Below are 11,961 nucleotides of genomic sequence, written 5' to 3' on the forward strand. Positions count from 1 at the left end.
CACCCCTCCCCCCGTCACCCCCCCCCGGCCACCGCCCTGCTGCCCCCCAGCCTGGCGGCAGGGAGATGGGGGGGGCACCGAAGGGGGGGGTGGGAGGAAAAGGTGGGGGAGAGAAAAGGGGAGGGGGAAAGGGGGGGGAAAAAGGGGGGAAGGGGGGGGAAAAAAGGGGGAAGGGGGGGAAAAAAGGGGGAAAGGGGGGAAAAAAGGGGGAAGGGAGGAAAAAAGGGGGAAGGGAGGAAAAAAAGGGGGAAGGGAGGAAAAAAAGGGGGAAGGGGGGGAAAAGGGGGAAAGGGGGGGGGAAAAGGGGGAAAGGGGGAAAAAAGGGGGAAAGGGGAAAAAAGGGGGAATGGGAAAAAGGGGGAACGGGAAAAAGGGGGAACGGGAAAAAGGGGGAAGGGAAAAAGGGGGAAGGGAAAAAGGGGGAAAGGAAAAAGGGGGAAAGGGGGGAAAAAAGAGGGAAGGGGAAAAAAGGGGGAAGGGGGAAAAAGGGGGAAGGGGGGGAAAAAGGGGGGAAGGGGGGAAAAAGGGGGGAAGGGGGGAAAAAGGGGGAAAGGGGGGAAAAAGGGGGAAAGGGGGGAAAAAGGGGAAAGGGGGCGCAAAAAGGGGGAAAGGGGCAAAAAGGGGGAAAGGGGCAAAAAGGGGGAAAGGGGGGGAAAAGGGGGGAAGGGGGGGGAAAAGGGGGGGAAAAAGGGGGAAAGGGGGGGAAAAAGGGGGAAAGGGGGGAAAAAAGGGGGAAAGGGGGGAAAAAGGGGGAAAGGGGGGAAAGGGGGGCAAAAAGGGGGAAAGGGGCAAAAAGGGGGAAAGGGGGAAAAAGGGGGAAAGGGGGGGAAAAGGGGGGAAGGGGGGGAAAAGGGGGGAAGGGGGGGAAAAGGGGGGAAAAAGGGGGAAAGGGGGGAAAAAGGGGGAAAGGGGGGGAAAAAGGGGGAAAGGGGGGAAAGGGGGGCAAAAAGGGGGAAAGGGGGAAAAAGGGGGAAAGGGGGAAAAAGGGGGAAAGGGGGAAAAAGGGGGAAAGGGGGAAAAAGGGGGAAAGGGGGAAAAAGGGGGAAAGGGGGGAAAAAGGGGGAAAGGGGGGGAAAAGGGGGGAAGGGGGGGAAAAGGGGGGAAAAAGGGGGAAAGGGGGGGAAAAAGGGGGAAAGGGGGGAAAGGGGGGAAAAAGGGGGAAAGGGGGGCAAAAAGGGGGAAAGCAAAAACGGGAAAAGGGGGGAAAGCAAAAACGGGAAAAGGGGGGAAAGGCGAAAGGGAAAAAGGGAAAAAGGGAAAAAGGGAAAAAGGGAAAAAGGGAAAAAGGGAAAGGGAAGGCGCCGGGCACTACCTGGGGGCATGAAGTCTCGGAGCTTCTCCGGGACGCGGATGCCCTGCTCCGTCTGGTAGTTCTCCAGGATGGCGCAGATGGTGCGGGTGGTGGCACACATCGTGGCGTTCAGCATGTGCACGAACTCCACCTGCGGCGGGGACACGGCCGGGGGGGTGACACGGCAGAGGCGAGGGGGGGGACGAGCAGGAACACACACATCCCCCCCCGAATCTCACCGCCCCCCGGCCCAGCAGCTCGGCCTCACCTTGTCCATCATCTTCTTGGTCTGCCCGTAGCGGATGCGCAGGCGGCGCGCCTGGTAGTCGGTGCAGTTGGAGCAGGACACGAGCTCGCGGAAAGCGCCGGAACCAGGGAACCAGGCCTCCAGGTCCAGCTTCTTACTGGCAGCGTGGTTGAGGGAACCTGGGAGACGGGAGGGGCAGCACTGAGCTGGGGGGGGGGGTCCCACTCCGTCCCCCCCCCCCCCCGCCAAACGCGCCCATCCCGGGGGATGGCAGGATGGGCTGAAGGCGTGAAGCCTCCAAGGTGACTTCGGAAGGGACAAGGGGCTCCTGCTCTGCAGCAGGAGGCCGGGAAGGAGCATTTAAATGGGATAATTTTCCTGGGAGAGCTCCCAGGAGGAGTTGGGACTCGGACTGTCCCTTTAGAAGGGACAGGGGGGACAGTCCCAGCCTGGCGTCCACACCGGGTCCCAGTGGACCCAGAGCAAAGCAGAGGATCTCTGCGGGAAAGCAAACAGCTCCTTCCTCCGCGCCAGGGCTGAGGCACCTCCTCTCCCTCGCCAGGTCTGGGGACAGACGCGGTGGGAAGGCGAGCCAGGGACAATGAAAGCCGAGCCGGGAAGCGGGTCAGGGCCAGGGTGACGCCCGAGGCGCTGGCAGAGGCGGCTGGTGTCCTCCCGGGCCACCGCGGCACAGAGAGGTGGCCCCGGTGGCACGCGGTGAGGAGGCCCCTGCCCCTACCCGAGACGATGTTGACGATGTGGTAGGGGATGCCCAGGGACTGGTAGAACTCCTCGGCCGTGGCCATCATCTCCTCAAACATCTCCCACGACTTGTTGTCGTGGGGCGAGGCGTAGACAAACTGCTCGATCTGCGAAGAGGAGATCACCCTCATTGGCGCTGGCCCCGGATACAGCCCCAAATTCCCGGCAGGAACGCTGCCGCTGCCCGCTCCTCTCACCTTCTCGAACTGGTGGACGCGGAAGATGCCGCGGGTGTCGCGGCCGTGCGAGCCAACCTCCTGGCGGAAGCAGGTTGACAGCCCCGCGTATTTGATGGGCAGATCCTCCGGCTTCAGCCACTCGTCCCGGTGCAGGGCGGCGATGGGCTGCTCCGAGGTGGCGATCAGGTACTTCTCGTCGATGGAGCTGTCGTCGGCTTTCTCGCTGCCTTTGCCGATCACCTGGGGGGGGACAAGAGCCACCGTCCCCCTTCCCCAGCTGCTCCCGCACCTCCGGGGACAGACGCTCCCTGGCAGATGCGCAGGCAGTCGCTCTCCCTGCCTGCATGCGGACAGGCAGCGAGGTTTTCCGGTGCTCAGAGCGGGGACAGGACAGCTTGGGAAAGGGAGCAGCTGCCATTTGCTGCTTCAAAGCCCCGATGGCCTCCCGCCAGCAAGGTTGGGGACGAGCCACGTCCCTGTGTCACCGCATCGCCATGACAACCCTGTCAGCTATGAAGATGGACCCCGGAGATAGGGAGCAGAAGGGAGCTGCCATGACCGAGGCCTCGCTGGGGCGGAGGGGATCTCAGCCGGCTCTCTCCCCGCAGGGAAAGCTGCGTGGCGGTGGCTCGGTCGGCAAGCCGGTGCCCGGAGGGGACGGTGGGGTACCAGGCGGTGAGATGCGGAGACCCGGAAGGCGTTGAGCCGCTCACCTTGTAGAGCTCCTCGTCGAACTGGCTGAGCTGGGCCACCTCCTGCATCTACCTCCTTCCGCATGAAGAAGGGGGTGTAGACGGGAGTGTAGCCCTTGGCGCGGAGGCTCTGGAGGGCGTACTGGATCAGGGCCTGCTCCAGGAACACCAGGGGACCCTGGGGGGACAAGGGGAGCCACCGCCTGTCACACGCACACCTCACTGTGCCATCCCTTCTTGCTCAGCGGGTTTGGGGAGCACACGGAGCCCACGCCAGCTCCAGGCTGCTCTGTCTGCCAGGCTCAGCATCACCCTCCGGCTGCGGCAGGGACGCCGGAGTGGATCCGGAGGGTGCCCAGGCCCACGGGCGGCAGCACCACCGAGGCCAGAGCCCGTCCCACGTGATGAGCTGGCTCAGAGCGAGCTCACGCCGCTGCCAAGGCTCCCGTCGCTGCAGTGAGCTCAGCCCAGGGGGAGGAGAAGCCACGACCCCCATCCCCCCTCGATTCCCTCAGCTCTCCCTCCGGCTCCGATCGTTTCCACGGCCCCGCGGGGGTCTGGGCTCGCACCTTAAGGAAGTAGCCCCGGCTGCCCGCGACGACGGCCCCCTTCTCTCCCTCGTAACCGTCCACCATCACCACCAGGTCCACGTGGGAATACTTCTTCCTGCAGCTGCAGTCGCCCCAGACCCGCTCCACCTTGTTGTCCACGTCCTGCACAAAGACGGAGAGAAGAGGAGGGGGAGCCCATCACCTCAGCTCCCAGGACGGCAGCGACACCAGTCTCCGCGTTGCACCGGGCCCAGTTTGGGATCCCAGACTACAGAGCCTGGAACCCCAGTCCTGATCCCAGCCGGTCGCTTATTATGCAGCCACTTGGCAGCTGGCCCAGCCCAATTGTGTTCCCCAGCAAAATATTCCTGCCGGATGAATGAAGGCAGCGGGAGGGAGATCCCAGCCCCCCGGCTGGAAGCGAGTTTCCCATGTATTCCCCCAACAATGGCCGTGTCCAGCGTTGTCTGAGCTGCTCTTTGTCTGCTCTCGGCAGGAAACGCTGTCTTGTCATGCAGATTTCATTCACCCACCCCGCTGATCTTAGGTTGGGGGGGAACCTCCCCGCAGCGAGCCCCCCACTTGCCGGCAGCTGTCTGGCTTTGATGAACCGGTGCGGCCGGCCCGGAGCTCACTCTTGTCCCTACCTCGTCGTTGCTGATGGGTACCGAGGGGTGGAGGAGGTTCCCGATCTCCCGCAGGCTCTCGAAACGTTCTGCCTCCAGCCTCAGGCGCTCGGCGTCGCACTTGAGGATGGCTTCGTCGATGAGGAGACGGACTTTCTTGATCTGGGATACCTGCAGAGCCTGCGCAGGGACCCGGGTGAGGCGGGGAAGGGAAGAAACCGCCAGGTAGAGGGGGCTGGCAGCCGAGCGCCGTTAGTCACGGACCCTCGCCTAACGGACATGGCTTCTGGAGCGAAACCGTGAACTGAAGACATCAAACAACAGCCCAAGGGGACAAAGGACCGACATAAGTCAGGCTCTGAAAGGGCCTGAGCGAGCTACGGCGTCACGCAGCGCCCGGCAGGGATGAGGGGAGCGGTCAGCTCCCATGGCAGCAAAAGCCGGCCAGCGCCACGCTCATTAAACATTGCAGTTAACGAACTGGGAAGGGGAACGGGCAGGGAGGAAGGGACTTGCAGAGGACACGTAATGACTGAGGCTGCTCAAATCCCCAGGGAAGCGCAGGACGAGCCCTGGGCTAGTGAGCTGCCACAGAGCGAGGCTAAAATGGTCTTTAGATGAAGGAGACTGAGCAAGAGCTGGTTATTGCTGTGCGGGACAGGGGGAAATAAGGATCCTCCTGGCAGGGGATGCAGGCAGTCCCCCCTTGCTTGGTGCTGGGGCTTTGGGCACCTCACACCGCCAAATCGGGCAATTACAGGCGAAGGTCTGGACGAACTGGGTGGGCCAGCGGCACAGTGCGGGGAGACGGGGGTCAGACTCACCCCCAGGATGTCCGCCGTGAGCTCGTCGAGGTTCTGTGCACTCTCCGGTACAGACTCGTCCGTCCCCACTGGCTCTTTTTTCTGCAGTGGGAGGAAAAAGAAACCCCAGCAGGGTTAAAGAGTAAAGCTCCAGGGTAAAAATATTCCTCAACTACGCGAGGGAGAGGCCTGGAGAGCAGAGACCTGGGGGAGATGCCACCAGTTAGTAACGTCCCACCAGTGAATCGCTGCCAGGACTGTCTGCCTTCATGCCTCACCTTCATCTTGTCTCCGATCGTTCTGCTGCACAGGTTCTTCAGCTTGTTCAAGTTATCAGCACGAAACCTGCCTAGAAAGCAGAGGGGAGGGGAGCCGTCGGCCAGCAGCGCCAGTGGGAGCGGGGCTGGGATCCCCATCCAGCACAGAGAGGGGCCACGAAGCCTCAGGAGGGAGCAGGAGAGGGGACGGCAGCTCCAGGGATATCCAATGCCGCCGGCCCCGGGCGTTTCGGAAGGACAGGGGAGGGTTTGATGGTGTGAGAGCACGGTGTGGGGCCGGCCATGATGTGGGGCAGAGACGCGGGGAGCAGAGGGCTCCCACGCAGGGGTGTCATTTGAAACACACCCGGAGTGACGCTGCACTGGGCCACGGCCCCCACCAGGACCCCAAGGGCTGGACTGGGGCCGCTGAGGGCTGAGCGGATCTAGGGCTCTGGGGTCACAGCGATGAGATTCGGGCTGTTCGATGAGGGGACTGGGGAGGTCCCCCTTGGTGACACCAGGGCTGGGCAGGGCAGAGCCCAGGACACAGCCATCCCCTCCTGACGGGGCAGCCCAAATCAGAGACACACCAATGCCAGGGATGTGTCACCCCAACAGGGTGACATCCCCATCTGCAGGCAGGATCAGACCCACGGGGCTGAGGGGTGTGGTGATCCAGAGTCAGGAAGCACAAGGGTTAAGAGCCGGGGGAACAGGGCATGGCAAACACGACCCTGGCCGACCCTGGCCTCCGGTGGACCCCATGGCACCAGCACCGGCACCGCGCGGCACCAGCAAACGCAGGATTGCATCAGCCGGCTGCTCGCCAGCGCGTCCTGCCAGCCCTGCGCCTTGCGGTCAGCGCCAGCGCACCCCTCCGCAGCACCCACCGCCGCCGGGACGGGCCGGAGCCCCACGGGAGGGGGCCAGGGCGCAGCCCCCACCGCTGGCCTGGAAAGCTGGCTGGTCCTGCGGGGATGAAAGGGCCCTTGGATAAAATTAAGGCGGTGATGACGGCAGGGCCGGAGCCAGGGGACGCGCCGGGCGTGATTAAGCAGGGCCGGGGCTCATTCACATCAAGGCAACGGGATTAAAAGGCGTGTTTAAAACTGCCTCTTTCATCCCGCGGCGACGGGCGAGGGGGACCGGGGCGCCCTGGGAACTGCGGGTTTCTGGGGCACCTCCACCCCTTCTCGCCTCCCACCACACCCCTCCTCTGTGCCCAGGCAGCCCAAAATCGGAGCTCGACGGCAGCTCCCGCTGCCCAACCTCCCGCCTGGACTGCGGGGCGATGGGGGCAGCCACACCCCTGCAGCCACCCCTGCTCCTGCCCCTCCGAGCTGCCCGGGCACGGCTTTACCCCCCCGTGCGGGGGTAGCACTGTGTGGGACCCCCCCCGCCCTGCCCGGCCGGATCCTGCAGCAGTGCGGCTCAGGCAGCGGGCGCAGAGAGAGGATCCCTGCGGATCACCGGTGGGGCTGGATCACCAGTGGGGATCCACGTGCAGGCCAGGCCAAGGCAGACTGGCACCGGGGGGCCTGCTCCAGGCCTGGGGAGGGGGGAAAGCGGGGGGATCCATCGGGAGAACCTCTCCCCCGCCCCAGAGAGGGGGGTGAGGGGGATCCACCCAGGGACAGGGCCCCCGGACCCCCACAGGGATCCACCCGCAGGATCCCCCAGACCCAGAGGGGAAAGATCCACCGAGGAGATCGCCCGGGGCTGGGGAGGGGGGAGTGGGAGGGACCCCCCAAAGGTCACCCCACCTTGGTGAGGGGGTTTGGGGATCAATCGGGGGACAGGCTCCCGAGCCCCGGGTCGGGGTGGAAGAGAGGGACCCCTGAGGGATCCCCCCAGGCCTGGGGGGGGGGGGGCGAGGTGGGGGGGGCATCGCCAGGGGACAGGCCACCAGGCTGGGGGGGCTGAGAGGGGTCCCCCACCCCCCGGGGGCGTGGTAAGAGAGGGGGATGCGCAGCCCGGGACAGAGGGTCCCCTCTTGGGGGGGGTGTGACAGGGCCCTCCTGGGGGTCCCCCAGCCCCGGGGGGGTTCCAGGCCCCCTCAGCTCCCCCCAGCCCGGAGCGGTGCCAGCCCCCGGCCCGGCCCGGCCCTCCCGCCCCACGTACACCTCCGCCAGGCGCCGTCGGCCCGCACCAGCGCGTCCACCAGCGCCGGGTCCTTGAAGCGTTTGCGCTGCATTTCCCGCACCATGGCGGGGGTCTCCGCCCTTGTCGGCGCGGAACAGGTCCAGGTCCAGCACCATGATGGCGGCGGCGGCGGCTTCCTGTCAGACCCCCGGCGGCGACCGCTCCTCGGCGCGCATGCGCGGGGAGGAGGGCGCATGCGCAGAAGGCCAACCTGCGCAGGCGGCGCCGCTGCTGACCGCCAGGTGGCGCTGTGGGCGGGGAGGCGCGCCGCTGGGGAACAGCGCCCCCTGGTGGAGCGGCGGCGGCGCAGCGGGGCGGGGGCACCGCGGTGGGGGGGGGCGGTGAGGGCACCCCCGGGGGTCCCCGGGGACTTTGGGTGTCTGCTTGGGTGTCCCTGAGCACCCCCGGGGGGTCCCTCTGTCTCCCTGGCTTCCCCTCAGCCGCCCCCGGGTGTTCCGGGGCACCCCCATCCCCGGGCCCCCCCCGCACCCACCAGCGTCCCCGGGGGTCCCCGGGGGTCCCCAAGTGTCCCCCGCGCCCTCCTACAGCACCCCACGGCACAACCACGGCTTCCCATGGCACCCCACGGCACCCCACAGCACCTCACGGCACCCCACGGCACCCCACAAACACCCCACGGCACCCCACGGCACCCCATGGCACCCCACAACACCCCATGGCACCCCCAGCACCCATCGCACCCCACGGCACCCCATGCACCCCACGGCACCCCACAACACCCCACGGCACCCCACAGCACCCCACAGCACCCCATGGCACCCCACGCACCCCACGGCACCCCACAACACCCCATGGCACCCCACAGCACCTCACGGCACCCCACGGCACCCCACGGCACCCCATAGCACCCCACAGCACCCCCATGGCACCCCACGCACCCCACGGCACCCCACAACACCCCATGGCACCTCACAGCACCCCACAGCACCCCATGGCACCCCACAGCACCCACCGGCACCCCACGGCACCCCACGGCCCCACAGCACCTCACGGCACCCCACGGCACCCCACAACACCCCATGGCACCCCCAGCACCCATCGCACCCCACGGCACCCCATGGCACCCCACGGCACCCCACAACACCCCACGGCACCCCACAGCACCCCACAGCACCCCATGGCACCCCACCCACCCCACGGCACCCCACAACACCCCATGGCACCCCACAGCACCTCACGGCACCCCACGGCACCCCACGGCACCCCATAGCACCCCACAGCACCCCATGGCACCCCACGCACCCCACGGCACCCCACAACACCCCATGGCACCCCACAGCACCCCACAGCACCCCATGGCACCCCACAGCACCCATGGCACCCCACGGCACCCTACAGCACCCTACGGCACCCCACGGCACCCCACAACACCCCATGGCATCCCATGGCACCCCATGGCACCCCATGGCACCCCACAACACCCATAGCACCCCACGGCACCCCACGGCACCCTACAGCACCCTACGGCACCCCACAACACCCCATGGCACCCCACGGCACCCCACGGCACCCCACGGCACCCCATAGCACCCCACAGCACCCCATGGCACCCCACGCACCCCACGGCACCCCACAACACCCCATGGCACCCCACAGCACCCCATGGCACCCCACGGCACCCCACAACACCCATAGCACCCCACGGCACCCCACGGCACCCTACAGCACCCTACGGCACCCCACAACACCCCATGGCACCCCACGGCACCCCACGGCACCCCACGGCACCCCATAGCACCCCACAGCACCCCATGGCACCCCACGCACCCCACGGCACCCCACAACACCCCATGGCACCCCACAGCACCCCACAGCACCCCATGGCACCCCACAGCACCCATGGCACCCCACGGCACCCTACAGCACCCTACGGCACCCCACGGCACCCCACAACACCCCATGGCATCCCATGGCACCCCATGGCACCCCACGGCACCCCACAACACCCATAGCACCCCACGGCACCCCACGGCACCCTACGGCACCCTACGGCACCCCACAACACCCCATGGCACCCCACGGCACCCCACGGCACCCCACGGCACCCCACAACACCCATAGCACCCCACGGCACCCCACGGCACCCTACAGCACCCTACGGCACCCCACAACACCCCATGGCACCCCACAGCACCCCACGGCACCCCACGGCACCCCACAACACCCATAGCACCCCACGGCACCCTACGGCACCCCATGGCACCCTACAGCACCCTACGGCACCCCATGGCACCCCAACATTCGCCCCCGCAGCCCCCCAGCACCGGGCGCAGCCCCCTCCGGGGTCACAGCCCGGGACGAGCCCCCCGGAGAAGGCTGCGTTGGGGTGGCCGCCCCCCGCCACCGGAGCAGCCCCCCATCATCCCCACCGCCCAGTGCCCGGGGAGCTGCCGGAGGGGTCCTGGGTGCCCCCACCCATCTGGGGACCCCCGTCCCGCCCCCCCCGAGCCGGGGCAGCCAAGGCGGGGGGCAGAAAGATCCGTTTTATTGCGCTGCCGGGACAGGGGGGTCCCCCGGCACTGCCCGGAAAACGCGGAGAAGCGTGTAAAAAGTGCCGGGGGGCCGGAGGGGGCTGGCACGGGCCCCCACCCCCCCGTGCCGGGGGACCCCAAGGGCTGCGGGGACCCCCCGCATGCCCAACGCTGGGCGGGGGGACACGCTGAGCCGTGTGCCGCGGCGGCGGTGGGAAACGCTGTGCCAGGAGGTCCGGGCATCGGGCACCCGCTTTGGGGCAGAATCGCCCAAATTGGTTGATTTGTGCCAGCGGCCAAGGCTGGGAGAGGCGGGTACGGGGCTGGTGCCGGGCACACCTCGCATGGCACGGCACGGCATCGCCTGGCATGGCATGGCACGGCACAGCACGGCATCGCCTGGCACGGCACAGCATGGCACAGCCTGACATGGCCTGGCCTGGCACAGCATGGCTCAGCCTGTCCTGGCAAGGCATCGCCTGGCATGGCATGGCACAGCACGGCATCGCCTGGCATGGCATGGCACGGCACGGCATCGCCTGGCACGGCACAGCATGGCACAGCCTGACATGGCCTGGCCTGGCACAGCATGGCTCAGCCTGTCCTGGCAAGGCATCGCCTGGCATGGCATGGCACAGCACGGCATCGCCTGGCATGGCATGGCACGGCACGGCATCGCCTGGCACGGCACAGCATGGCACAGCCTGACATGGCCTGGCCTGGCACAGCATGGCTCAGCCTGTCCTGGCAAGGCATCGCCTGGCATGGCATGGCACAGCACGGCATCGCCTGGCATGGCATGGCACGGCACGGCATCGCCTGGCATGGCACAGCATGGCACAGCCTGACATGGCCTGGCCTGGCACAGCATGGCTCAGCCTGTCCTGGCAAGGCATCGCCTGGCATGGCATGGCACAGCACGGCATCGCCTGGCATGGCATGGCACGGCACGGCATCGCCTGGCACGGCACAGCATGGCACAGCCTGACATGGCCTGGCCTGGCACAGCATGGCTCAGCCTGTCCTGGCAAGGCATCGCCTGGCATGGCATGGCACAGCACGGCATCGCCTGGCATGGCATGGCACGGCACGGCATCGCCTGGCACGGCACAGCATGGCACAGCCTGACATGGCCTGGCCTGGCACAGCATGGCTCAGCCTGTCCTGGCAAGGCATCGCCTGGCATGGCATGGCACAGCACAGCATCGCCTGGCATGGCATGGCACGGCACGGCATCGCCTGGCATGGCACAGCATGGCACAGCCTGACATGGCCTGGCCTGGCACAGCATGGCTCAGCCTGGCCTGGCAAGGCATCGCCTGGCATGGCATGGCACAGCATTGCCTGGCACGGCACCACCTGGCATGGCCTGGCATGGCATGTCTCACCCTGGCCTGGCATGGCACGGCACAGCATCACCTGGCACGGCATTGCCTGGCATGGCACGGCATGGTGCCTAGTATGGCCTGGCCTGGCACGGCATGGCTTGGCCTGGCCTGGCACGGCATCACCTGGCACGGCACAGCATCGCCTGGCACGGCACAGCATCACCTGGCATGGCGCAGCATGGCCTGGCGTGGCCCAGCACCGCTTGGCACAGCATTGGCTGGCATGGCACGGCACGGCATCACCTGGCATAGCATGACCTGACCTGGCACGGCATGGCATGGTCCGGCACGGCTCGGCATCGCCTGGCACAGCACGGCCACAGTCCCCCGGCCACTCCCTTCGGCACCCCGAGCTGCGACAGCAGCGCAGGAGGCACCCGCGCCACGGCCGGACCTCGCACACGCGTGTGCGCACGCCCACCCCCCTCCACACGCGTGCTCCCCGGAGCGCGTGAACACCCCCCTGCGCACACGCATCCCGACGCCGCACACCCCGTGTGCAACCCCGCCCCGCGCACCCACACCCGC

General features: G+C 67.2%; 1 protein-coding gene across 1 annotated transcript; it reads right to left on the bottom strand.

Moving 5' to 3' along the window:
- Positions 1–1,246: 1,246 nt before the first annotated feature.
- SARS1 (seryl-tRNA synthetase 1) lies at positions 1,247–7,673 on the bottom strand (the record flags this gene model as incomplete). The annotated part of the gene is given in 12 exon segments (XM_059835060.1): positions 1,247–1,442; positions 1,560–1,717; positions 2,278–2,407; positions 2,498–2,719; positions 3,193–3,240; positions 3,242–3,349; positions 3,741–3,884; positions 4,370–4,528; positions 5,173–5,253; positions 5,430–5,500; positions 7,533–7,623; positions 7,625–7,673. Coding segments are annotated over 12 exon segments (1,453 nt in total), but the record flags the coding sequence as incomplete, so codon positions are not given.
- Positions 7,674–11,961: the final 4,288 nt, after the last annotated feature.

Source organism: Gavia stellata, unplaced genomic scaffold (genome assembly GCF_030936135.1).
Source record: "Gavia stellata isolate bGavSte3 unplaced genomic scaffold, bGavSte3.hap2 HAP2_SCAFFOLD_1158, whole genome shotgun sequence".
NCBI classification, from domain to species: domain Eukaryota; kingdom Metazoa; phylum Chordata; class Aves; order Gaviiformes; family Gaviidae; genus Gavia; species Gavia stellata.